A 27,828-nucleotide genomic window follows, 5' to 3' on the forward strand; every position below is an offset into this window, starting at 1 on the left:
GAGGGTGGGTCGTGAGGCTTGAACTCTGCTTAGGCACTGTCCCTGGACTCTTCAGCTTAAACCTAGAGCTAGTCTACCAGTAGAGCCACAGCACCACTTCCGGTTTTCTGGTGGTTAATTGGAGATAAGAGTCTCATGGACTTTCCTGCCTGGGCTGGCTTTGAACCATGATCCTCAGATCTCAGCCTCTTGAGATAGCTAGGATTACAAGTGTGAGCCACCAATGCCTGACTATTTTTGTGGGCTTTTGTACCAGTTCTAGGGCTTGAACTCAGAGTCTCAAGGCTGACAGTCTACCACTTGAGCCACAGTTTTGCTTTGTCTGTTTGCTGCTTAATTCAAGATAACGATCTCATAGACTTTTCTGTCTGGACTGGCTTTGAACTGTGATTTTAATATTTAAGCCTCCTGAGTAGCTAAGATTACAGGTGTGGGCCAACAGCGTCCAGTTCCATTGATCACTTTTTTTTTTTTTTTGTCGGTCGTGGGACTTGAACTCTGGGCCTGGGCGCTGTCCCTCAGCTCTTCAGCTCAAGGCGAGCGCTCTACTACTTGAGCTACAGCGCCACTTCCGATCACTTTTTTTTTTTTCTTTTGCTGGTCTAGGGCTTGAACTCAGGACTTGGGCACTGTCCCTGAGCTTCTTTTGCTCAAGGATAGAAGGCTACCAGTTGAGCCACAGCGCCACTTCCTGCTTTTTCTGAGTAGTTTATTGGAAATAAGAATCTCACAGACTTTTCTGCATGATGGGGTGGCTTCAAACCATGATCCTCAGATCTCAGCCTCTTGAGAAGCCAGGATAACAAGCCTGAGCCACTAGTACCCGGCTTCACTGATTATTTTTGAGAGGAGAGTTTCCAGAGCTTGGCATAAGGGATGAAAAATGGAATGGCGATAAAATCAAATTATGTATGTAAGGCATGGTGGTGCATGCTGGTAGTTCCAGCTACTCAAGTCTGAGGCTAGAAAATAAAGGGTAAACATAGGTTTCAACCTGAGCTCAATTCTTCCACTTCACTTTCATGACCTGATCTGTGCCCTCGGCCACTCCAGCTGCATTTCAGATAGCTTAGTTGCCTTTGCAGCTTATTATTGTTGTTGTTGTTGTTATTATTTGTGTGTGTGTGTGTGTGTGTGTGTGTGTGTGTGTGTGTGTGCGCGCGCGCGCGAATGCACGCGCGCTGGTACTGAGGCTTGAATTCAGGGCTCTCCTCACTTGGCTTTTTCGCTTAAGGCTGGCACTACCACTTAAGCCACACCTGCACTTCGAGCTTCTCCATTTCCAGCTTCTTGCTGGTCACTCTTCTGCCTGGGCTGTCTTTGAATCTTGGTCCTAAAACCTCAGCCTCCTGAGTAGCCAGGCTTATTTTTATTTCTACTTTTTGTGAGACAAGGTCTCACTATGTAGTCCAGGCTGGCCTTAAATTCACTATCCTCAGATGTTCAGTCTCTTAAGTGCTAGGGTTACAGGTATGCACAATCCAACATTAGCCTGCCTGCGCCTGCCTGCCTGCCTTCTTTTCTTTCCTTCCTTTTCTTTCCTTCCTTCCTTCCTTCCTTCCTTTTTTCCTTCTTTCCCTCCTTCCCTTCTTCCTCCCCTCCTTCCCTCCATCTTCTCCTCTTTTTGCTGTGGTGCTTTATCCCTAGTCTCTCATTATTGATGTAATTTAAAGACTTAAACAATTTTAGTAGGGGTATGAATTAAGTCACTTATTCCAAACCCTGAGTGCCAATTTTATTTTATTTAAAAATGTCTTTAACATTGGGATATGCTTAAGGAATAGAGCTGCAAGCCTTTAATTTATTCTACAATAATGTATAGTTTAAATACCCATGATGATTTCACACTGTGAATATTTAAAATCAAGATAGTAAATGATTTTTTTGGGGGGGGGTCTGGTCATGGGGCCTGAACTCTGGGCCTGGGCGCTGTCCCTCAGCTCTTCAGCTCAAGGCTAGCACTCTACCACTTGAGCCACAGTGCCACTTCCGGCTTTTTTCTTTTTGCTTATGTGGTGCTGAGGAATCAAACCCAGGGCCTCTGGCATGCAAGGCAAGCGCTCTACCACTGAGCCACCTTCCCAGCCCCAAGATAATAAATGATTTTAAGTAACACTTTCTGCTCCACATTAGCTAAGAAATCTTCAAAGCAAAATCTTCATAAAAGAAAGTTCACTGAAAGAAATGAAGACTGAGCTGGAAAGTTACAAAGAAAATAACGTGCAACAGTCATTACAGATAATATCCCTGAGAGATGATGTCAAGGATCTTCAGGAACTTATTGCTTCTCTAATGAGAATTAAGTGTTTGAAAAACACCAATATTAAGAGTCTTGAAAGAGGCAACTGCAATCTAACTGAAAGAGTTACAGAACTAGAAAAACGTCTAAGGTAGGGAATTTGCTGGTTTGTTTTTAAGCAAATTTTTTGTGATACATTTTAAAATAGTATATGTACTACACATTCCTAATTAATCTCAGAATTAGATCTAATAGAATTTCACTTTTAAGGTTCATTTACCTTGCAGAATTAATCAATACTTTTTACCTTGCAGAATTAATCAATTAGTTTTTGTGGTTAAATAATAATGCATTTTAAGTATATGCCATGTTTTGTTTGCCCATTTATTTCATGAAGGACACCTGGGTTACTTCTAGGTTTTTTATGACTTGATTAATAATGTTGTTATGTGTATTCTTTTATAAGTTTTTATATAAACACATGTATTATTTTTCTTAGGTATTTGCTTTTGAAGTAAAATTGTTGAGTCATAGACTAACTCTATGTTTAAGCACTTGAAGTTATTTTTGAAGAATTGCCAGTTTGTACCACTCTGCATTCCCACCAGTGCATTTTTATTATGTCTGTTTATTTAATATATATATAATATAATATAATTATATATAATATTATATATTATTATATACAATATATTATATACATATATTATTAAATATAATATATAATATTTTATATGATATTATATATATATATATTGCCAGTCCTGGGGCTTGAACTCAGGGGCTGGGCACTGTCCCTGAGCTTCTTTTGCTCGACTAATGCTCTACTAGTTGAGCCACAACTTTTTGGTGATTAATTGGAGATTAAAAGTCTCACAAACTTTCCTGTCCCAGTTGGCTTTGAACTTTTTTTTTTGTTTTTTTTTGGTCAGTCATGGAGCTTGAACTCTGGACCTGAGCGGTGTCCCTCAGCTCTTCAGCTCAAGGCTAGCACTCTACTACTTGAGCCACAGTGCCACTTCTGGTCTTCTGGTGGTTTAGTGGAGATAAGAAACTCATGGACTTTCCTACCTGGGGCTAGCTTTTTTTTTTTTTTTTGTCAGTGGTGGGGCTTGAACTCTGGGCTTAGGGACTATCCCTGCACTCTTCAGATGAAGGCAAGTACTCTACCACTTGAGCCACAGCTCTACTCCTGGCTTTTTCTGCTTATGTGGTACTGAGGAATCTAACCCAAGGCTTCATGCATGCTAGGCAAGCACTTTACCACTGAGCCACCTTCCCAGCCCTTTTTTTGTTTTTTTGAGACAGGGTTTCAATGACTTTGCTGCATCTGGCTTTAAACTCACAATTACACTGCCTCTGCCTTCTGAGTAGCTGGGAATATAGACATGTAGTACCACACCTCTCAATATATTATAAGAGGAGGATCTTTATTACTTTAAATATTCAATTAAAATTACATTGAGTTGTTTTGAGTTGGTTTCATGATGTTGTTACCTACTGATATCTTTCCTTAGAATACATCTGATTGAAAGAGGAAGAGCAGAGCGAAAGGCAGATCTTTTGGAGAAAAAGTTATTCACTTGCAGATTTCCTCCTTATATAAGTATGGAAGGACAAGAAGATTCCTTGGATATTGTTCCAGTGAGGGTGAGAATAAATTGTGAATGTTTTTGAAGAAGTGGGATTTTATCACCTCATGTTACTGACACTGTAATTCAGACACAAAGTCCCTGTCAGACAAGGTTTCTCCACCCATCCCTGTGTACCTAAGAAAGAGGGGAGAGTATGAGAACAGAGAAAGGAAGTTTAATTGAACCCACTGGGAAAACAAAGGGACTTAGTGACTCTGAAATTGTCTGGAATTAGAAAAATAAATCTTAAATTTAACTAGGAGAAAACATGGTGATAAGAAGGTATGCATAGTTAAACTTGCCCTGGTGGAAGTCTGGCAGGATTTGATCGTAATTTCAGTCTTTGTCTCTGGACTAATTTTGGAGAAGTTCTTTTCTTACCACTGGGCCAGAACAAGAAAAAATGCCTTGGTGAGGCATCTCCTGAGCTTTTGGCTATTCTTTTTAAGGTAAGAAGGTGGGGTTGGGAATGTGGCTTAGTGGTAGAGTGCTTGCCTTGCATGCATGAAGCCCTGGGTTCGATTCCTCAGTGCAACATACACAGAAATAGCTGGAAGTGGCGCTGTGGCTCAAGTGATTGAGTGCTAGCCTTGAGCAAAAGAAGCCCAGGGACAGTGCCCAAACCCCAGAACTTGCAAAAAAAAAAAAAAAGATTAAAAAATGACTTCAGCACCTGTAATCCTAGATACTCAGGAGGCTGAGATCTGAGGATTGAGGTTCAGAGCCAGTCCAGGATAGTCCATGAAACATTTATCCACTTAACCTCCAGAACATCAGAAAACCAGAAGTGGAACTCTGGCTTAAAGTGGTAGAGCATTAGTTTTGAGCACAAAAGCTCAGGGACAGCGTTCATACCCTGAGTTCAAGCCCCACAACCAGTGTGGTTGTAAAGTAACTGCAGCAGGAAATATCTCAGAATAAGAGCACAGATACAAAGTGTTATGGGGGCGGGGGCTCGGTACTCAGCTTGAGAGACTGGTTAAATACTGAGTAACTTGTTGGTCTTGTTAATGGAGGGCCAAGGAAATTGTACAGCATGGTGGACTGAAGGATCCTTCACATCCATCCCAGGGGACTACCCGGAGGCAAGCAGGCACAGGAGAAAGATTATTACAAAGTTTATTAGAGGAGCCATATTTCCCCCAAAAGGGAGCACATGGCATCTGGCCCTATCCAGTTAGCAGGAGGGTCTTGGGGGGAGGAGGCAGTGTAGGAAGTGAAGTAGGAGCTCAGGTGGGTCTGGGCAGAGAGAGGGAGGGGCCAGCTGTAAGGTGGGAACTCCAGGGCTGAGAGGAGCTCAGGTCTGGGTGGAGCTGAGGACCCAAGGTGGGCATAATGCTTACACTTCCTCCTTTGTTGTTTAATAAAAATAGGGGTACCAGGCAGGAGTGGGATGGGTATGGATGGAGGTCATTTCCTACTGTAAAGGGGCGAGGTAGTCAGGAGTCCCTGCTTCATTGCTTGGCTGGGTACCGTCCAAGAAGCATCTGCTTGACAGTTTGGTTGGTAAATGTCCTTCTTCTTCCTTGACGATAGTCATCTAAAATGCAAGACACAATAAAAGGCAAAAATTGCTGTTAGTACCCCAAGAGAGGAATAAACCATGGAGGGATTGATTCCCAGAAGGGGCTATCAAAGACCTGAAATTGCCTTTTCTGTCTCAGATTGGAGACATACCTGACTCCCAGCATCCTGGAGGAGGGGGGAGTAAGACTTTTCCTGCTTTAGGATCACAGTAACCTGAGGAAGAGGTAGCAGAGATATTTAAAGGTACCAGAGCCATGGACTCTTTTGGCTACTTTCTGATGGCCTGGGGACATCAAGGAATCCCTGGAGCTGAGGTCTTTAGGGTCCGGGTCTGCACTGGGCAAGGAAGGACAGTGTAAGTGATGTCCTTGGTTGCCTGTAGGAACAGGATGGCCTTGACTTGTTCCCAGGTGGTGTCCTGGGCGGGGAATGTTAACCTGTTAAAAGAGACTTTTGGAAAGGTCAGGCAAGAAGCTGACAAGGTGACAAGGTCATTCAACACGAATGACATAGAAGAACACACCTTGGCCATGGGCCAGGAAAGTTCCATTTGGAGTATAAGCCCAGTACAGGGAAGGAGGAATAACTGGACCCAGGGCAGGAAGGGGGTGTCTAGGGTCTTTCAGCAACTGGGTAGGGGACTGGTTGGGAGTACATCAGAGGCTGTAAGTATTGTGCCCACCTTGGGTCCTCAGTTCCACCCAGACCTGAGCTCCTCCCAGCCCTGGAGTTCCCACGGTACAGTTGGCCCTTCTCTCTCTTCGCTCAGACTCCCATCAACCTGACTTCCTACCCCCAGATCCTGCTGCTACCTAGATAGTGGAGGGTGCCATGTGCTCCCTCTCTGGGGAAAATATGGCTCCTCTAATAAACCTTGTAATAATCTTTCTCCTGTGCCTGCCTACCTCTGCATGGTCCCCTGGGATGGCTGTGAAGGATCTTTTCAGAGGCTACTGTAAATACAAATAGCAGGTAACAAAGGCAAGACTGTTAACTTTCTGTCCAGTTAGAAGGTAGACAGGTATGGACATTAGGTGGGCAAGCAACTATTTCTCTTGCTCTCCCAGCTCTGATTAATTTTGTAAAGTGACTCCATTTAGGATGTCATCTCTGAAGTACCCCGTTTTCGGATGCCTCCTCACAGACCAACAGAGACCATGATCAATGCAAACAGCAAAGAGTCGTTTATTGCAAGCTGGAGCTTGGTCCTCTGTGCACTGGGCAACCGGTGACGCTAAGAGGCCCCGAGCATAGAATCAGCACAGTTTTTATAGTATTGAACAAACAACTTTAAGGAAGTTTTACATAAGAAATTACATGATTGGTTAACATTTAGAGCAAGCTAAGGTGGGCAAATATGATTGGTTGACCTCTACATGAAAAATATCCTTGGTCCATAGCTTGACCACAAATGGTTATGAGTCACACACCTGGACCAACAGTATGCATGGCATGTTTTTCCCTGGGCTCTGAAGAACCAGTTGGTTGGAACATTATATGGTCGGAACATTACATGGTCAGAACATTATATGGTTTTAACTGAAACTCTTAGCCCTAGGTCACTCAGGGGCAAAGTCACTCAGGGGCAAACACCTGCCTTAAGCAGACGCCATCTATGGCTCTAAGAATTGTTTGTGCATGGCTTTCTGTCATAAATTCCTAGCATTGGGGCTAAAGTGGGCCATTAGTTAAGTTGAAGAACTGAGATGGGGTCTTAAGTAAAATGGAGTTGCTTAGGTTTCTCAATCTCCTCTTACTCCTCTCCATGGTTTTCCATTGTCCTGGGGGGGGAGGGGTTAGGGGGGGTTCAGCATCCATTGCTGGGATAGCTTGTCCCAGTTGGCATTTACCGGGTTTGGACACAAGGCCTGGGCACTGTCCTGAGCACTTCTGCTCGAGGTTAGAGTCACAATGCCACTTTCAGCCTTCGGCTGGATACTTAGAGGTGGGAGTCTTAAGTCATGCCTCCAGCCTGGCTGTCTGCTGATTAGCTGGGAGATGGAGTTTTAGAGGGATTCTTTGGGCCCAGGATGGCTTTGAACTGTGGCAAAAGGAGTCTTTGTCACAAAAGCCCTTTTTATTTCCAATTAAAGCAACAAGGAGATCAGTGAGATAGAGGTTCCCTATAACTTGCTAACAATTGACTGACAATTACTTGCCAGAGTTTTGTAATAAAACCCAGTAGATGTTTTTAAACTACAACTGATTGGCACTCTAAGTACTACTGCCCATTGCCTCTGGGCAGCCTGTTTAAAGTGGTTTATATACAACATTTAACTTTTAACAAATGTACAGACCTTTTCTTGGGCTACAGCACCATAGCCTGTTTAACACTTGGTTTGGGTAGAGTGGAGGACCAAAGGGAGGGCATAATGCTTACACTAGAAGACTTTCAGATACATGGAGTCTGCGTAAGGAAGATCTGGAGACAGGAAGGTAGCAAAAAGGCCTTGAGAAGTGTGTAAAGTTGGACTTCTGTGGGCAGGAGGAGTTGGAGGAGAAGGCCAGCAATTTCTGTCATTTTCTTCTTGTTAACTGTTAGGATCCATCACAGCCATGCCAGGGGACCACATGGAGGCAGGCAGGCACAGGAGGACATTTATTATAAGGTTTATAAGAGGGGCTATATCTCCCCTGGGAGAAGGAGCAAAATGGCATCTGTCCCTATCCAGATGAGTAGTTCTGGGGGTAGTTGGCAAGGTCGGTGCTGCCGTAGGCTTGGGCGGAGAATGGGAGTGACCAGCTATATGGTGGGAACTCTAGGTCAGGAAAGAGCTCAGGTCTGGGTGGAGCTGAGACCAGCCGAGGTAGGGATAATGCTAACATTAACAATTGAAGCAGGCTGATTACAGGGGCACTGGGAAAGGTTGAGGAGACTGTCACTCTGTATTGAGATGAGGGCTTCCCAGCTTCCATACCAAATCATGGATCCCTAAGATCCACTCATGAAAAGCATTGCAGGTGTCTCTGAAGGAGACAAACCTCGTGACAGTCCTTAGTAAAGATGTATTTTAGTATAACAGGAGAAGATAGACATAAAAAAGGAGAGACATTTCTTGCTCCCCAACCAGAAAATGGAAGCTAAAGACTCAAACTGGGAGAATACACTTGTGGTCAGGCCATCTAACCCTCAGACAATGGTTTCAGGGGGTAAGGTGGGACAGCCCCACTCAAAGCTCAGGTGACTGACCTTTCTTTACTTCCTTTTGCCAGATTTGGCTTTCATTCTTTCTTTTTACTCTTTTAAAGGAGACTTTTAAGTTGTGTGTATGTGTATGTGTGTGTGTGTGTACACACATGCGCGTGCATACATGCATGCATACAAGTACAGGGGCTTGAACTCAGGGCCTGGGTACTTTTCTTTAGCTTTTTCTGCTCAAGCCTGGTGCTGCAGCTCCACTCGTAGACATTTTTGTTTCCTGTTTAATTGAAGATAAGAGTCTCATGGACTTTTCTTGCCAAAGCTTGGTTTGGCAAATCTCAAATGTCAACCAGCTTCACCTTCTTTCTCTTTCTTTCTTTCTTTCTTTCTTTCTTTCTTTCTTTCTTTCTTTCTTTTCTTTCTTTCTTTCTTTTCTTTCTTTCTTTCTTTTTCTTTCCTTCTTTCTTTCTTTCCTTCCTTCTTGCTTTCTTTCTTCCTTCCTCTTTCTTTTTTTCTTTCTTTCTTTCTATCTTTCTTTTTTGTCATATTTTTTTGTCGGTCATGGGGCTTGAACTCTGTGCCTGGGCACTGTCCCTCAGCTCTTCAGCTCAAGGCTAGTGCTCTACCACTTTGAGCCGCAGTGCCACTGCCGGTTTTCTAGTGGTTAATTGGAGATGAGTGATAGGGTAAATTAAACTTTGCCAGACATCCAGGTACAGAGAACAAAGAAAGGTTTATTGCCAGGAAAGGGTCTTACAAGACCCCTTCTCACAAGGGAGAAGTGAGAAGCAGCGCCACCAGCTATTGTCGGAGGTGACCTATATAACCTAGGAGGTTTAGGAGGGGCTAGAAGAGGCTCGGAGGCAGAGACCCTGGTGTGGATTTGAGGGCCAGGTGCTTCATCATGGCAGACTAAGATTTATGGCTGCTGTCCAAATAATAGATAAAAGGGGCCCTGCAGCTGCCCAGACCTGAAGGTCACTCTAAGGGGCTCTTGTTGCCTTCTATGGTGGTAGCTGCCTCAGAGAAGTGCTATCCCAAGGTAATGGGGGTTGGAGGCTGATTATTTACTGCCTTTACTACATGGGCCTAGTGTTGCCTAGGAAGGGAGCATGCTAAGCTGCGGAGAGGGGAAGGAGTGGACTAAGCTATGGGAAGGAAAGTCATTTCACTAACAATAATAGTCTCCTGCCTGGGCTGGCTTTGAACTGTGATCCTCAGATCTCAGCCTCCTGAGTAGCTAGGATTATAGGCATGAGCCACTGGCACCCTGCTCATTCTTTCTTCTTACTGAGGGTCCTTTCTCCAGTAGTTTTGAACTATTGCTATATTATTTAGGTCAAAACAAGGAAAGTAGATGTCTACTGTATTGTTTCAAGTAGGAGAGGAAGATGGAGTGGTAGGTGCTCATGTGGTAAAGCACCTGCTTTGTTTTTGTTTTGTTTTTTTGTTTTGTTTTGTCAGTCATGGGGCTTGAACTCTGGGCTTGGGCGCTATCCCTCAGCTCTTCATCTCAAGGCAAGCCACAGTGCCACATCTGGTAAAGCACCTGCTTAGCAAGTACCAGGCCCTAAATGAACTCATGTACCACTCAAACACATAAGCGTGCATACACGCACATGTGCATGCACATGTACACACACACACAGAAAGTTTAATCTGTGTTTTGGTATATTTAGGATATGGGTGAAGCCATCGTGGCTACCAATATTGACAGCAACAACAGTTTTTACCCTGATGGACTAAATGATGGACAGAAAATCTGGGAAACATGTCCACAGGATTTGCTGCTTGAGGAAAACCAAGCATGTGAGTTAGACAGACCTCCATATTCCTGGAGCTGGGAATCTAAACCCATGCAATCTCAACATCAGAATTTCCTCGACCAGTTGTCCACTCTTCTGAGTGACAGCATTGGCCCCATACCCGCCACAGAGGAAGCTGTGAAAGAGAGGATCCAGGAAATTGGTGCAAGTGAACAGTCATGGAAATCTGTAAGTATAGCTGTGAGAAATTTTCTTTCCAATGCGGTTCTTTTTATTTATTATTTTTTTGGGGGGGGTCTGGTTGTGGGGCCTGAACTCTGGGCCTGGGTGCTGTCCCTCAGCACTTCAGCTCAAGGCTAGCACTCTACCACTTGAGCCACAGCACCACTTCCGGCTTTTTTCTTTTTGCTTATGTGGTGCTGAGGAATTGAACCCAGAGCCTCATACATGCAAGGCAAGCGTTCTACCACTGAGCCACCTTCCCAGCCCATCCAATGCAATTCTTTTGAGAAGTGCCAGCTCAGTAAACTTTGTGGTTGTGAATTGTGATTTTCGTTATCCTTTCATTACTACAGTGATGGAAGAGAATAGGTAGGTTGACTTTATCATATTGGAGGAGATTTAGCATGGAGCCCTGCCATTAATGAATCCCAGTTCTGTGATTTGCCAGCTGTGTGCTCTTGGACAGGTTACTCACCCTCTCTTGTGCCTCAGTTTCATTTTTAAAATAAGGTGAAGGGGTATGGTTACTACCTGACAGCATAGTTGCATAGTTGCTTAGTTCAGTTGAGAATAATTCAATATATTAACTTAAAAAATATTTGTTGTGGGGCTGGGAAGTTGGCCCAGTGGTAGAGTGCTTGCCTCACATGCATGAGGCCCTGGTTCGATTCCTCAGCACCACAGAAGCAGAAAAAAGCCAGAAGTGGCAGCTGTGGCTCAAGTGGTAGAGGGCTAGCCTTAAGCTGAAGAGCTGAGGGACAGTGCCAGGCCCAGAGTTCAGCCCCCATGACTGACTATATATATATATATATATATATATATATATGTATGTATGTTGTGTTGTAGCATATTCCTATAATCCCAGCACCGGAAAGTTCTTGCTAGCCTGGGCTGCATAATGAGACTCTGCCTCAAACAATTCCCTCTCTCCCATATATATATACTGGTAGAGTCATTGAATGCAGTGAAACAAAAACAAACTGTCAATGCTCGTGATGTAGCTCAGGAGTAAAGTGCTTGTCTAGCATGTCCAAGGTTTTATCTGAACATTAAAAAAATAATTTTTCAGTACTAATATATCTTATTCTTGTATTTCATAGCTTTCTATTTCTTTTCTTTTCTTTTAAAAATTGTGCCAGGGCTGAGAAGGTGGCTCAGTGGTAAAGTGCTTGCCTTGCATGCATGAGGCCCTGGGTTCGATTCCTCAGCACCACATAAGCAGAAAAAGCCGGAAGTGGCGCTGTGGCTCAAGTGGTAGAGTGCTAGCCTTGAGCTGAAGAGCTGAGGGACAGCGCCCAGACCCAGAGTTCAGGCCCTCGACCAGACCCCCCCCCCCAAAATTAAAATTGTGCCAGACTAGGGCTTGTACCCAGGGCCAGTGCACAGTCCCTTTGCTTTTTCCCTCAAGGCTGGTGCTCTACCACTTGAGCCATACTTCCACTCCTGGCTCTTTGCTGGTTAATTGGAGAAAAAGAGTCTCATAGGCTTTCTTGCCCAAACTGGCTTTGAGTCATAACCCTCAGATCTCAGCCTCCCTGAGTAGCTGGAAATGTAGGCATGGGCTACCAGTGTCTTAATCTACTAAAAATGTCAAATCTCTTTTTTTTTTTTTTTTTGTCGGTCGTGGAGCTTGAACTCTGGGCCTGGGCGCTGTCCCTCAGCTCTTCAGCTCAAGGCGAGCGCTCTACCACTTGAGCTACAGCGCCACTTCCGGTTTTCTGGTGGTTTATTGGAGATAGGAGTCTCACAGTCTCTCCTGCCCGGGCTGGCTTTGAACCGCGATCCTCAGATCTCAGCCTCCTGAGTAGCTAGGATTACAGGCGTGAGCCACCAGCGCCCGGCGTCTAAAAATGTCAAATCTCTTATGGGCTGGGAAGGTGGCTCAGTGGTAGAGTGCTTGCCTTGCATGCATGAGGCCCTGGGTTTAATTCCTCAGCACCACATAAGCAGGAAAAAAAAAAAAGCCGGAAGTGGTGCTTTGGTTCAAGTGATAGCACGCTATCCTTGAGCTGAAGAGCTGAGGGACAGTGCCAGGCCCCACGACCGGACCAAAAAAAAGAATTAAAAAAAAAGTCAAATCTCTTAAAAAGTTTTTCCTTGGGCTGGGAAGGTGGCTCAGTGGTAGAGCACTTGCCTTGCATGCTCAAGGCCCTGAGTTCGATTCCTCAGCACCACATAAGAAGAAAAGCCGGAAGTGACGCTGTGGCTCAAGTGGTAGAGCGCTAGCCTTGAGCTGAAGAGCTGAGGGACAGTGCCCAGGCCCAGAGTTCAGGCCCCATGACCGGACCCAAAAAAAAAAAAAAAAAAAAAAGTTTTTCCTCCTCACCAATTTCAGTAACTTATTGTCAGCATGATGTCAGTATAAATACAAATTTGCGCATTGGTTAAGTGATGCAGAAAGCATAGTGCATCAGGAAGCTTTTGTACTTATTCTTACAGAGAACAGAAGACCTGCATCGGGAAATTCAGACACTCAGTAAACGTGTAGAGAAGCTGCAGCATGTTTATGAAGAATCAGCTGAGCAATCCCTAGCAATGGAAGAAAATGATAAAGATCACAAAAGGCCCTTACAATATCAGGAAGGAAACACAGCTCTCAATGACTTTTCTCAATGGAGCTTAGACTTGGATGGGAAGAAAGCAAGAATTTCCTCAAATGTAAGCATTTCTTTGAGTATAAAAATGATTTTATGCTTTATGTCGTTTATACTGCCTATGTTTTCCTTTTTCTTTCTTTTTTGTTGGTTGTAGAGCTTTTACTCTGGGCCTGGTTACTGTCCCTCAGCTCTTCAGCTCAAGGTGAGTGCTCTACCACTTGAGCCACAGTGCCCACTTCCATCTTTTTCTGTGTATGTGGTGCTGGGGAATCGAACCCAGAGCCTTATACATGCAAGGCAAGCTCTCTACCACTCAGCCACCTTCCCCAGACCCTGTTTTGCTTAATTAATAGAAAGGATTTGCTACAGATCCTGTGTTTTTATTTATTTATTTATTTATTTTTGTTGGTTGTGGAGCTTGAACTCTGGGCCTGGGTGCTGTCCCTCACCTCTTCAGCTCAAGGCTCTACCGCTTGAGCCACAGCGCCACTTCTGGTTTTCTGCTGGTTTATTGGAGATGAGTCTCACAGACTTTCCTGCCCAGGCTGGCTTTGAACTGCAATTCTCAGATCTCAGCCTCCTGAATAGCTAGGATTACAGGCATGAGCCACCAGCCCCCAGCAGCATAATTTATATTTATTAGGAGAGCATCTGTTGGTGAGATCTTATTTTTCGTAGATTTGGGGGTCTGTTTTTTGTTTGTTTGTTTTTTTGCCAATTGTGGAGCTTAAACAGCCTGGGTGCTGTCCCTCAGCTCTTCAGCTCAAGGCTAGCACCCTACCACTTGAGCCACAGCGCCACTTCTGGGTTGTCTGTGTATGTGGTACTGAGGAATCAAACCCAGGGCTTCATGCATGCAAGGCAAGCACTCTACCACTAAGCCACATTCCCAGCCCTGTTGGTTTTGTTTTTAAGAGAGGATTTGGCAAGATAGCTCAGGCTGGTCTCAAACTTTAGATTTTCCTGCTTCACACTCCCAAGTGTGAAGATTAGAAAGAAATGAACTGAAAGGAATGGCTCTGTAGTGGGAGACTTTCAGGCAGTCTGACTGCAACAGTGAGACCATTGATGATATTCCTGAGTAATTACTATATAAACTTTTTTGGGGGGGAGGTTGGTCATAGGGCTTGAACTCTGGGCCTGGGCGCTGTCCTTGAGCTCTTCAGCTCAAGGCAAGTGTTCTATCACTTGAGCCACAGTGCCACTTCTGGTTTTCTAAGTGGTTTATGGGAGATAAAAGTCTCATGGACTTTCCTGCCCGGGCTGGCTTTGAACTGTGATCCTCAGATCTCAGCCTCCTGAGTAGCTAAAATTACATGCATGAGCTACTGGCACCTGGCTTATATAAACTTTTGTATATACTCTTTCATTTTTTGCTTCCTGATCTCCTGCATTGATAAGGAAAAAGTTGCCCCCAAAAATCTGATGAAATGTGTCAGTTGCAATACAATTTATCTTCAGGAGATTCTGTTTCCCTACCCGTGGCATTAAATGTATTAGATTAATTTCATTGCTTGAGGTTTGGTGAAGAGGCAAGTGAAATTCTCATTATGTTTTGTTTCTCTGGCATTTCCATCTCTTTCCCTAAGGTCCTAAACTAGGCCTCTACCCAGTAGGTACGTCTCCTCCAGGGAAGGTCTTAAGTGGGATCCTAGGCTCAATTCTAGATATTACCTGTTCATTTCCTGTTTAGCATCATGTTCCCACTCATCTTCACTTTAATCTTCCCAATATAGTTATCTCTCAGTGAAATCCATATTCAACACTTACTTCACTATACTTTTAATATTCATTTTAAGATTTTTTCATTTGAATATTATATCAGGTAATTCTCTATAAAATTTTGACATTTATTTTTCTCTCCCAAAGTTTTTCATTTCTTCAATCTGGGTTAGAATTCACTATTTTTGCAATCTTATGTCTTCCTCTTTTTTTTTTTTTTTAGTCTCGGGGCTTGAACTCTGGGCCTGAACGTTGTCCCTAAACTCTTCAGCTCAAAGCGAGCAGTCTACCATTTGAGCCACTGTGCCATTTCCAGTTTTCTAGTGGCTTATTGGAGATAAGAGTCTCATGGACTTTCCTGCCCAGGCTGGCTTTGAACTGTGATCCTTGGATCAGGAGGCTGAGGCCTCCTGAGTAGCTAGGATTACAGGCTTGAGCCGCTGATACCTGGAGCACGCTCTCTCTCTCTCTCTCTCTCTCTCTCTCTCTCTCTCTCTCTCTCTCTCTCTTTAACTTTCTTATTTTGCTGGAACACATCCTCCAATAGCTTCCTAAGAAATTATGTCTTGGATAGATATTTTTCTTTGAGTCCTTGTATAAATGAGAGATATTTATTATCTTCATATTCAGTTGATGGTTAGGTGTAGACTTTATTTTCACACAGAGATTTGAAGACACTAATTCTTTAATTTCCAGGTTGCAATGAAAAAAATGGTGGTCTTCTTATTCCTCTTCCTTAACACATTACTCTTTGTTGTGTGTATGCCAGTTCTGGTGCTTGAACTCAAGGCTTGCGCACTGCTTCTGAGCTTTTTTGCTGTTTTCTCATAATATATATTTTTGATATAATCTCTGGTGAATGCTTATTTATCATAAAAAATTTATTTTTTGACATTTATATTGCCTTTTGCATATTATGAATAATGGTCTAAAGACTATCTGTGTTCAGGGCTGGGAAGGTAGATTAGTGGTAGAGTTCTTGCCTTGCATGTATGAAGCGCCCTGGGTTTGATTCCTCAGCACCACATAAGCAGAAAAAGCCGGGAGTGGCACTGTGGCTCACGTGGTCGAGCGCTAGCCTTGAGCTGAAGAGCTGAGTGACAGCACCCAGGCCTAGATTCAAGCCCCATGACTAACAACAACAACAACAAATATACTTATTTCTTTATAATACATTGTAGAAAAGATGAAATGATTTGTTATTGTTTAGTATTTATAAAATTTATACCACTAATTTGTCTTTTTTTATTGTTATATTTTTATTATTTTAATATTCATTTGTGGTGAAAATATTCTATTTAGGTATTTATTAAATCTGCACTTCATTAGTCTAGAATAGATGTGGTATTATGGGGGTATAGTACAACAATTTCTTTTTTTTTTGTCGGTTATGGGGGCTGAACTCTGGGCCTGGGCGCTGTCCCTCAGCTCTTCAGCTCAAGGCAAGCCTTCTACCACTTGAACCACAGTTCTACTTCCAGCTTTTCTCTGCTTATGTGGTGCTGAGGAATCAAACCCAGGGCCTCATGCATGCGAGGCAAGCACTCTACCACTAAGACAACTTCCCAGCCCTAGTACAACAATTTAAAGCACATTTTTCCCCAATACTTTTAATTTCTATAAAGGAAAATCTCAAGACTCAAAACTCACAGATAAATGAGCATAAGCAGTTAAAAGAGTTAGAGATGTTATTGGATATTCGGCAGAATTTGCAGATGGATACAGTGCCAAGAATGGAGGAGAAAATTCAGAAACTTCAGAAACAGCTCAGTGATTTGAAATTGTCAAATAAAAATATGAAAACTCAACTGACAAGAGTAAATGTCCTTAAAGTAAGTAAAAGAAGTAAGACTTCCAAAATCCACTTAAGCTTTGGCCCATGCCTATTTTAGGTGCATCTCTAAATAAGTTTGTATGTATGTATGTATGTATGTATGTATGTATTTGGTGTGGTACTAGGGTTAGAACTCAGGAACCGGACACTAGCTCTTAGCTTTTTCTGCCCAAGTTTAGTGCTCTACCACTTAAGTTACACAGATCTTCCAGCTTTTTAGTGGTTAATTGGAGCGAGGAGTCTCATAGACTTTCCTGCCTGGGGTTGGTTGGCTTTGGGCCAGGTCTCAGACTCCTGAAATAGCTAGGACTATAGGTTTGAGCCTCTGTCAGTGTCCAGCTATACATGAACTTTGTGCGTGTGTGTGTGTGTGTGTGTGTGCGTGTGTGTGCGTGCGTACATGCACTGGTTCTGAGATTTTAACACAGGGCCTGGTAGCTGTCCCTGAGCTTTTTTACTCGACTAGTGCTCTATCACTTGAGCCACAAATCTACTTCCAGCTTTTTGTTGGTTAATTGGACTTTTCCTGCCCAGGCTAGCTTTGAACCAGGAAATGTAGACCTAAACCTGAGTAGCTAGGGCTACAGGTGTGAGCACCCGGCTCTACATGAGTTTAAAAAAATTAAAATAAGCTGGGCGTTGGTGGCTCATGCCTGTAATCCTAGCTACTCAGGAGGCTGAGATCTGAGGATCGTGTTCAAAGCCAGCCTAGGCAGGAAAGTCTGTGAGACTTATCTCCAATCAACCACTAGAAAACTGGAAGTGGCATTGTAGCTCAATGGGTAGAGTGCTGGCCTTGAGACTAAGAGCTCAGGGACAGTGCCCAAGCCCAGAGTTCAAGCGCCATGACCAACCAAAAAAAAAAAAAAATGATTCTGCAAACTGGGTACTGGGTACTTGTGTGGTTCAAGTGGTAGAGTACCAACCTTGAGAAAATAAGCTAAGGAAGAGCTCAGAAAGAGGCCCTGAGTTCAAGCCCCAGTACCGGTAGAAAAAGAAAAAGGTCTTGTCTTTTTAAAAATTCCTCTTTGGAACTTGTAGCTTTGGTTGTTTATTTCAAAAGTAAGTTGAGCCTTCAACCAAATATGCACTAAATTATTTATCAGCATTCTAGTTTCTTAACAATATTTCTTTAGAACCAATTGTTTTCTCTCTTTCTGTATTTGGCTAATGTAAATTGTAAGATTTTTATTTATTTATTTATTTTTTGGTCATAGGGCTTGAACTCTGGGCCTGGGCACTGTCCCCTTCAGCTCAAGGCAAGCGCTCAACCACTTCAGCCACAGTGCCACTTCCGGTTTTCTAGTGGTTTATTGGAGATAAGAGTCTCACAGACTTTCCTGCCCGGGCTGGCTTTGAACCGTGATCCTCAAATCTCAGCCTCCTAAGTAGCTAGGATTACAGATGTTAGCCACTGGCACCCGGCAAATTGTAAGATCTTTGAGGACATACAATATATGTGAAACTGTGTAAAGCCCACAAACCAAGTTGACAAAAATGCTAAGTAAGCCAGGCACTTGTGGTTCACACCTGTAATACTAGCTATTCAGGAGCCTAAGAGCCTAGGATCATGGTTTAAAGTCAGACTGAGCAGGAAAGTCTGTGAAACTCTTATCTCTAATTAACCACCAGAGAGGCTGGGAAGGTGTCTCAGTGGTAGAGTGCTTGCCTTGCATGCATGAGGTCCTGGGTTCCATTCCTCAACACCACATAAGCAGAAAAAGCTAGAAGTGGCGCTGTGGCTCAAGTGGTAGAGCTCTAGCCTTGAGCTGAAGAGCTGAGGGACAGCACCCAGGCCCAGAGTTCAGGCCCCACAACTGACCAAAATCAAAAACAAAAACAAATAATCAACCACTAGAAAACCAGAAGGGGTGTTGTGGCTTAAAGTGGCAGAGTGCTAGCCTTGAGCAAAAAGAGCTCAGGGACAGTGCCCAGGCAGGAGTTCAAGCCTCATGACCCACCAAAAAAAAAAAAAAAAGCTAATTAAATGTTGGTTATTAATGAACCTGAGGGTACAAACATGTTCTTAATTCAGAAACTGTGGGAGTTTAACAATTTCAATATATCTTTTCAGAATTAAAGGTGTAGGGTGGGTGGAAGCATGAGTTATATCTGTTATTTATCAGTGATCAAATCACAGTCTTCTTTTGACCTACCTTTTACCCTCTCACAGGACAAAACAATTGAAAAGCTCAGACAATCGTTAACAAAAGTTGAAATGACAAAGGAGAAACCAGCTACGACAGCAGACAATTTGAAAGCAACATTAGTTTCTGCAGAGCAAGAGTTGAAATCAGACTCTGAGGGCACCCCTCAGCTGCTGTGTGGGGTGGCTCCTGAGCTCCCAGCAGCTAACAGTACACCTGAAGAAGTATCAGGGCGAGAACAAGAGGTATTTTTTTTTGTAATTTCTGTATCAAATTAACTGAAGTGGTAAACACTCACCTCAACTTAGATTAACTAACTGAAAAAATTTAGAGAATTTCTTGGTTCATAGCATCCAACCTAAGTTAAACTACCTACCCTTTGGAAGGGCATCTAGCCCCTCAAAGGACCTTTCTTCTTGGCATATGTGCCACAGCTTATGCATGACTGAGAAAGCTAATTTTCTCTGTAGAACATGAATCACGGACACTGACAACTATAGAGTTTTATGGTTTCTGTGCCAGGAGAGAGAATCTCAAGGAAAGGGCTTTACTAGACAAGTTTAGGTCAAGTGCTTTCCGCTGTGATTCCTTACTGGCTAAAGATGAGATTTTAGTTTAGCTTAGGTTTCTATGCATATCCTCTGACTGACTAATCAGTAGGGTAAGGTTTTGTGAAAGAATACAAGCTTTGAGAAAAATCCTGTGTGTGGTTATTTTCTGTCACATTCTAAAATAGGACAGTGCTTCTAAACATGCTTAGGTTTTCCCTGTACTTAAAAAGCAAATGTCCTTCCCCTCCTCCCTCTTCCTCTCCCTCCCCACTTCTTCCTCTTTCCTCTTCTTCCATTTCCCAGCAGTGCAGGAAATCCTTTTAGTTGTCTTAACCTTCAGGTGAAGGCTGGGTTTACTTACTAGGTTTCTTTACCCAATATTGCCCCCTTCTGTTGGCACAGTGAAGGCAGCTTCTAAAGTCTCAAAGAGCCTTTTCCTTTGGAGGAAAGGATGGGTGATGTCTGATTCTGCAATTCTCTCCTGTTTGTTCAAGTCCCTTAATTCCCATGGTTTGCCATTTCCCTTTCCCTTACTCCCAAGCCTCTAAGGAACACCTCAAATCCCAAGTACTCTGCAACCTCCCCTCAGAAACCTTGCCCTCAGGAACTGCCGTCTCTGGTCTCTATGCTTCGAAGCTTCTTTCTTGTTCTTTTCCACTTGCCAGCATTCTGATCTGCCCCTTCTCAGACTGTTCACAGTATTTCTCCACTTGTGAACTGTTTTTTTTTTGGGGGGGGTTGGAGGGGGTGTCAGTCATGGGCTTGAACTCTGGCCTGGGCCCTGTCCTTCAGCTCTTCAGTTCAAGAGGAGCTACCACTTGAGCCACCAGGCCACGTCTGGTTTTCTGGTAGTTTACTGGAGATAAGAGTTTCACAGACTTTCCTGCCTGGGCTGGCTTTGAACCATGATCTTCAGATCTCAGCCTCCTGAGTAGCTAGGGTTATGGGCATGAGCCACCATACCTGGCTGTGAAGTGGTCTGTGTTCCAGACAAGAGGATGCAGGACACACTCTTCCCTACAGCTGTCTGTACAGCATTAGGATATTTATTTCCCCCACTCCTATGCAAATCGAAGGTTGAGATATTCTCTACATATGTTACTTATTTATTGTGCCAGTACTATAGAACTTGAGCTTAGGATCTCCTGCTCTTGCTTAATTTTTTTTTACCCAAGGCTGGTGTTCTGCCACTTGAACCACAGCTCAACTTCCAGCTTTTTGGTGGTTCATTGGAAATGAGAGTCTCCTGGACTTTTCTGCCTGGGCTGGTTTTGAACCTTGATTCTCAAATCTCAACCTCTGCAGTACAGGCCTGAGCCACCAGCACCAGTTGATCAGTATGACTTTAATAAGTATCTCTGGATAGTCATTGTTATAAAACAAAGCATAAATTCAAAGAGACAAGTCTTAGCCACTGAGCTTTGTGTCATATGTAAATCCAACACCTTGGGAGTCTGAGATAGGAAGACCACCTAAGAACAGAAGTTGGAAGTTGAAGAAGAGCCTTAGCAACATAGTGATATCCCATTTAAACAAACAAAAAAAGATAGCCAGGCGCCAGTGGCATTTCTATAGTCATAGATACTCACACTCTTACTCCAATTAACCAGCAATTAAAAGCCAGAAGTAGAACCATGGCTCAAGTGGTCAAGTGGTAGAGTTGCCAGCCTTGAGAAAAAAGCAAAGGGACCTTGCCAAGGTCCTAAGTTCAAACCCTAGTACTGTGTGCACATGTGCGCACAGACGTGTATACACACACACAATACACATATACAAGGTAATTGCTTAGTGGCTGGAAAATATTAAGCAATGTTATAATTAGGTTTAGGTGACAAAACATAAGAAAAATTATTAAAATGCAAATGAAATTTTAAAGAATTATTGTGATAAAGCAAGTCATTTTCTTAAGAATAGCATTTGAAGCCGGGCACCCGGTGGCTCACACCTGTAATCCTAGCTACTCAGGAGGCTGAGACCTGAGGATCTAGGTTCAAAGCCAGCCTGGGCGGGAAAGTCTATGAGACTCTTATCTCCAATAAAACACTAGAAAACTGGAAGTGGTGCTGTGGCTCAAGCGGTAGAGCGCTGGACTTGAGCTGAAGAGCACAGGAACAGCACCTAAGCCCAGAGTTCAAGCCCCATGACCAGCCAAAAAAACAAAAATAGCATTTGAACCCTGCATGGTGGCACATACCTGTAATCCTTCCTAGCACCCAGTCTCAGCAAGTCTGTAAGCAAGCTGAAGCAAGAGGAGGAGAATCACAAGTTTGAAGAAAGCTTGGATTATAGAAACACACTTTCTGAAAAGAAAAGATAAAATGCACTTGAATATACAATGTATTTAGTAGAGAAATGTTTTGAGTGGTTGGTTGTACAAACTATAATCTTTGCTGCTTATGAAGTAGATATAGAAGGATTATAACTCAGGGCTATCAAGCATGGGGGGCGGGGGAGTTAGCAAGACTATCTGAAAAAACTAGCCAGACTTGATGGTTCCTGCCTACAATCCCAACTATGAAGGAGCAGAAGAGGAAGATGTGGGTCAGCATCTGGCCCCAGGCAAAAGCACAGAGAGCTAGGAAAAAAATAACTAAAAGCAAAAAGGGCTGGGGGCACAGCTCAACTGATAAAGCACTTGTCTTAGCAAATGTGAGGTCCTGAGTTCAAAACCCCAGTAGCCAGGGTACTGGTGGGTCACATCTGTAATCCTAGCTGCTGAGGGAGCTGAGATCTGAGGATCATGGTTCAAAGCCCAATCAGGCAGAAAAATTTGAGAGTTGTTTTTTTTTTTTTTTTTGTCCGTCATGGGTCTTGAACTCTGGGCCTGGGTGCTGTCCCTGAGCTATTCAGCTCAATGTGAGCTCATACCACTTGAGCCACAGTGCCACTTTAGTTTTCTGGTGGTTAACTGGAGATAAGAGTCTCATGGACTTTCCTGCCCAGGCTGGCTTTGAACTGTGATCCTCAGATCTCAGCCTCCTGAGTGGCTAGGATTATAGGCACATGTACAAAAATTTGAGATTCTTATCTCCAATTAACCAGGAATAAAAAACTGGGCTGGAAATGTGGTTCAAGTGGTAGAGTCTTGAGTAAGCCCCTGAATTCAAGCCCCAGTACTGGCATAAAAGAGTTCATAAGAATAAAGCTGGGTGCCAGTGGCTCATGCCTGTAATCCCACCTACTCAGGAGGCTGAGATCTGAGGATCAAGGTTCAAAGCCAGCCTGAGCAGGAACATCAACATCCATGATACTCTTATCTTCAATAAACCACCAGAAGACCTGAAGTGGTGCTGTGGCTCAAGTGGTCGAGCGATAGCCTTGAGTTGAAGAGCTCAGGGACAGTGTCCAAGCCCAGAGTTCAAGTCCCACGACCTATCAAAAAAAAGAAAGTTTCAGGCTGGGAAGGTAGCTCAGTGTAGAGCGCTTGCCTTGCATGCCTGAGACCCTGGGTTCGATTCCTCAGCACCACATAAGCAAAAAAGAAAAAAGCCGGAAGTGGCGCTGTGGCTCAAGTGGTAGAGTGCTAGCCTTGAGCTGAAGAGCTGAGGGACAGCACCCAGGCCCTGAGTTTAGGTCCCACGACAGGACCGGAAAAAAGAAAAAAAAGTTTCATAAGAGTAAAATTCTAGTATCAATTTCCTTGTACCTAATAAGTGGATGATACATCACAAACAAATGACATATCACAATTATCATGTTGATTTTTTATAGCTCAGTGACTTTCGAGAAACTATTATGAAGATGCTAGGACTGAACATGAAAACAGCAGACAAGGAAGTCATTAATCAGCTAAAGCTCATTGTACAAGTTTATGAAATATCTAAGAAACCAAAGATTTCTTCTGGTTGTAAGACTGCACAAGACAATCAGTAAAGAAATTCTGTCTTTTCAGTGCTGCCAAGAAGTTAGCAGATATGATTGCTAGTGTCTTGAATATGACTACATTATAAATAAAATGCACTGAAAATTTTCACTTGGTATTTGACTCTTCTAATAATCCCTTTCTATTCAGTTACTTCTCCTCTAGTTTGGATTTGGCACTTATAATATGCAATAATAACCTTTAATAACTATTTTAAGCAAGGTATGAATCAAAAATATATTCTCTTTTGCTCAGGGCTGGCACTTTACCATTTGAGCCACATCTTCACTTCCAACTTTTTGGTGGTCAATTTGGAGATAAGAATCTCATGGAGGGGCTGCGAAGGTAGCTCAGTGGTAGAGTGCTTGTCTTGCATGTATGAGAGGCCCTGGGTTCGATTCCTCAGCACCACATCAGCAGAAAAAGCCAGAAGTGATGCTGTGGCTCAAGTGGTAGAAAGCTAGCCTTGAGCTGAAGAGCTGAGGGACAGTGCCCAGGCCCAGAGTTCAGGCCTCACAACCGACAGAAAGAAAAAAAAATCTCATGGACCATTCTACCTGTCTGACTTCAAACTGCAATCCTCAGATCGCAGCCGCCAGAGTAGTTAGGATTACAAGGTTGAAGCCACAGGCAACGGGTTTAGGCAACTTTTTCTTGTCTGTTGTGGGGATTGAACTCAAGGCCCGGGTGCTGGCTGTCCCTGAGCTATTTTTGCTCAAGGCTAGTATTTTACCATCTCAATCCACAGCTCCACTTCAGTTTTCTAGTGGTTAACTGTCCCAGAATGCAGTGGGGCAGCCAGATCCATTAGTTAAGCATTAAGATCCCTTTTGGGGTTGGAGGAGAAAGGTCACTGGGGTATTGAATTTTCTCAGGGGCTCAACTAGACAGTGCTCCAGGGCCAGAACTGGAAAGACATAAAATAAGAGAACATGGGTTTCAGGAAATGAGCGAATTTAATGAGTTCCCCTAAGCAAGGTGGTTAGCCAACAAGATGGGAAAAGCAATGGGGCTGTCTCTAAAACAGCTTGTAATCCTTGGTAAAATCCTGGCACTTGGCTGGACGTGCATTTTACTTTATCTCAAAATTAGAGAAGAAATGTGCTCGACTTTCCGAGTTTTAGCAGTGGGGTGTCAGGCAGCCCTCATTCCTCTAGCAAAAACACTTCCTGGTCAGATGAAGGAGCTAGTTGGCCCAGGGCAGGAGCCCGTGGGCGCAGCCGCCAGGGACATCCTGCCCATGGCGTTCTCCTTCAGTTGACAAGGTCCAGGTGCTCAGAGGTGACAGCCTTCCCTTTCCCTTACAAGTGTCCTCTTCTGCAAAGTGGGACCATGAGTGCCCTTGATTAAGTCCAACTCATATAGGCAAGTCCACTTCCTGCGCAGGATTTTCTTCCAGGAGTCCCACGACGGCCAGAACCACAAGGCTGGCTACCTTCGTCCTCCGCCCCGACGTCCCCAGGGAAGCCTCTCCACGCTCCTGCGCCTGCGCCCGCGCCCACACTGCCCGGCGTGCGCGTGCGCAGCCCCGTAGGGCTGAGGTGGGGCGACCTAGGGGGGCGGAACAGAACTGGGAGTGTAATAATAGTGGAAGAGAAGTTAACACTTGCCGCCGCAGGCGGAAGGGACCGGGAAGAGCGCGAAGGAATGATTGGCTGGTGAAAGAGCGCATGCGGGGCGCGCCTTTGTCCGAGGCAGGAGCCCGCCAAAACCGGAACACGCCTCGATCTTAGCCAATCAGGGCGCGGCAATAGGGGAGCTCCAGGGCGGGGCGGGGCGGGGCGGGGCGGTCTCGCGAGAACAGTTTTCTTAGGTTCGTGAACCCAGCCAAGCCTGAGGGCTGTGTGCGTCCGGGGAGTCGTGTTCTCGCGGGGGGGATGGCCGGTCGCCGGCGGGGCCATCAGCTCCCCTGCCCCGGCCCGGTTGGATCGGGCGGCGGAGGAGGGGGGGAGGGCTGTGGCAGCTCGTGCATCCTCGAGGTGCCAAGGGGAGCCGACGGGGCAGACCCCCCCTTCCCCCTTCCCCGTTCCCCGCCGGCGTCCGGGCTGACTGAATGGGGCGTTGGGAGCCGGGCCAGGTTCAATCCCGCTCGGGTTCGCAGCCCCTTTCCCGGTGTAGTCAGGTGAGCGCGGGTCGTGCCGCCTCAGCCGCTGGCCGAGCCCCCGTTCCTCAGGTGGGAGGAGTGGCTTGCGTGTTCCTTTAGGACTGGGGTTTGAAATGAGGCCCTGGCGCCTGCTCGGATAGACTCAGGTTTTTGCCCTGTGACCTGGACCTTCATCCTCACTGTGAGCTGAGATGACAGGCACCGTAATCTTTAAATTGACACCGGGGTCTGAGAAACGTTTTTGCCTGGGCTGGCCTCACACTGATCTGATGTCTGCCTGGTCAATGGCTAGGTTTACAGACGCGAGCCACGGTGCCTGGCTAGAGCTGACTATTTTCTTTCAGGCATTTCTCCACTTCTATTTGTGTGTGTGTACATCACGTGTCTCTAATCCAAGTTTTTGGTTTGTGCTTCAGTTTGGCTTATTTTCAGGTTTATTGCTATGACTTGGATCTTGAATGCCCTCCAAAGACATAGGTTATAGCGTTGGCCCCCAACTGTGGTGCTGTTGGGAACTGGTAGAACCCATAAGAGGGGCGCCCTCGTTGAAGGGAGTTAGGTTATTAGGAACTTGCCTTTGAACGAGATAACAGCCTCCGCCTCCCTCCTGTATCTTTCCCTGTCCTTAGTCATCATGTGGTGAGCAGTTTTGCTCCACCATGTGTCTGTCACATGATGTTCTGTCTTGCCTCAAGGCCACTTACCTCATGTATTTATTACAGTAGTGGAAAGCACATTAGCCGATTCTTCTGGCTATAACTTTTTTTTTGGGGGGGGGGTCCGGTCGTGGGGCCTGAACTCTGGGCCTGGGCGCTGTCCCTCAGCTCTTCAGCTCAAGGCTAGCGCTCTACCACTTGAACCACAGTGCCACTTCTGGCTTTTTTCTTTTTGCTTATGTGGTGCTGAGGAATCGAACCCAGGGCCTCTGGCATGCAAGGCAAGCGCTCTACCACTGAGCCACCTTCTCAGCCCCTTGCGGCTATAACTCTTAAGGCTTCCCATAGCTGGAATATAGCGTCGTGGTAGAGTGCTTGTCCTGGGTTCAGTTCCTCAGAACCACATAAATGGAAAAAGTTGGAAGTGGTGCTGTGGCTCAAGTGGTAGAGTGGTAGCCTTGAGCAGAAGAAGCTCAGGGACAAGTGCCCAGGCACTGAATTGAAGCCCCACAACTGGCAAAAAAAAAAAAGACTAGGTAGATAACATGGAAATAGTACAAAACTACTAAATTCTAAAGGTACTTTAGAATTGGTATTCAAAGGTAGATTTAATTAACCGTTTACTAAGCTGTTTGTATTTCTAGTGGCAAAAGTTTTCACACACACTTCGTGTGTGCGCGTGCACATGTGCGCACGCTGATCCTAGGGCTTGAACTCAGGGCCTAGATGCTGTCTCTTAAGGTTTAAAATTTTTTTAATTGTTATAAAGATGATGCACAGAATGCTTACTGTTTCATAAGTCAGGTAATGAGTTTCTCCTTTTGGAGAATGAATGTCACTCCTTCCTTCACTCCCAGCTTCCCCTCCCCTGCCCACAAGTTGTATAGTTCATTTTCAGGTGTCCAGTGAGTACCACTGCTGCACTGTTTACCTTGTGTCCCTCCATTTCTGTGCCCCTCTTGCCCTCCCAAACATAGATAATGAACGAACATGATAAAAAGATGGGGAAGGAAGGGATGGTAGGGGAAAAACAAAGGAGGTAACAATGCTTGATAGGAAATGTATTCATTACCTTACTCATGTAACTAACCTCTCTGTACAGAATTTTTACAATAAAACACACATGTATATCAAACATGATAAAAAGAAAAGGAAAAAACTTGTTTCCATTTCCTGTTCATTTTGATAAATATTTTATATAATCAGAAGTATGGAGACATGGTACTTTTGTGTTCTCTGAGCTTCCTTTGCTCAAGGCTAGAGCTATACCCACTTAAGCCACAGCTCTTCTTCCCCACACTATTCCCCCCGCCCCCCCCCCCCCCAGTCCTGGGGTTTAAACCAAGGATCTAGGCACTGTCCCTGAGCTTTTTCTTTTAATAAGTTTTTTATTGTGAAAATACTGTACAGAGGGATTACAATTAACATGGGCTAGGTAATGAGTACATTTCTTATCAAGCATTATTGCCTCCTTTGTTTCCCCTTCCCATCTCCCCCCCCCTCCCAGCACACACACAAAAAGAAAAACATGTTTTTGGTTTTTTTTGTTTGTTGTTTGTTTTTGGTGGTCCTGGGACCTGAACTCAGGGTCCAGGTACTGTTCCTGAGCCTCTTTGTACTCAAGGCTAGTGCTCTACCACTTGAACTACAGTGCCATTTCTGGCTTTTTTTTTTTTTTTTGAGTAATTTATTGATGAGTCTCATGTCGACTTTTCTGCCCAGTCTAGCTTCAAACTGCAATATTCAGATCTCAGTCTCCTGAGTAGCTAGGTTTACAGGCATGAGCCACTGGCACCTCTTTTTTTTTTTTCTCCAATCCTGGGCC

At 44.4% G+C, this 27,828-nt stretch overlaps 1 protein-coding gene across 3 annotated transcripts in view; it reads left to right on the plus strand.

The window, feature by feature from the left end:
• LOC138807048 (coiled-coil domain-containing protein 170-like) overlaps window positions 1-23,334 on the plus strand; it is a 33,404-nt gene extending 10,070 nt beyond the window's left edge. For all 3 annotated transcript variants that reach the window (XM_069992661.1, XM_069992713.1, XM_069992765.1), the window contains 7 exons: window positions 2,134-2,390; window positions 3,757-3,889; window positions 10,222-10,536; window positions 12,970-13,188; window positions 16,475-16,681; window positions 18,857-19,075; window positions 23,093-23,334. In XM_069992661.1, coding sequence (XP_069848762.1) covers window positions 2,134-2,390; window positions 3,757-3,889; window positions 10,222-10,536; window positions 12,970-13,188; window positions 16,475-16,681; window positions 18,857-19,075; window positions 23,093-23,254 — 1,512 coding nt within the window. In that variant the 3' untranslated portion in view covers window positions 23,255-23,334. The remainder of the gene's footprint in view (window positions 1-2,133; window positions 2,391-3,756; window positions 3,890-10,221; window positions 10,537-12,969; window positions 13,189-16,474; window positions 16,682-18,856; window positions 19,076-23,092) is intronic.
• The last annotated feature ends 4,494 nt before the right edge of the window (window positions 23,335-27,828 follow it).

The sequence above is a fragment of the Dipodomys merriami genome, unplaced genomic scaffold, assembly GCF_024711535.1.
Source record: "Dipodomys merriami isolate MVZ:Mamm:240054 unplaced genomic scaffold, mDipMer1.0.p SCAF_1, whole genome shotgun sequence".
Lineage (NCBI taxonomy): Eukaryota > Metazoa > Chordata > Mammalia > Rodentia > Heteromyidae > Dipodomys > Dipodomys merriami.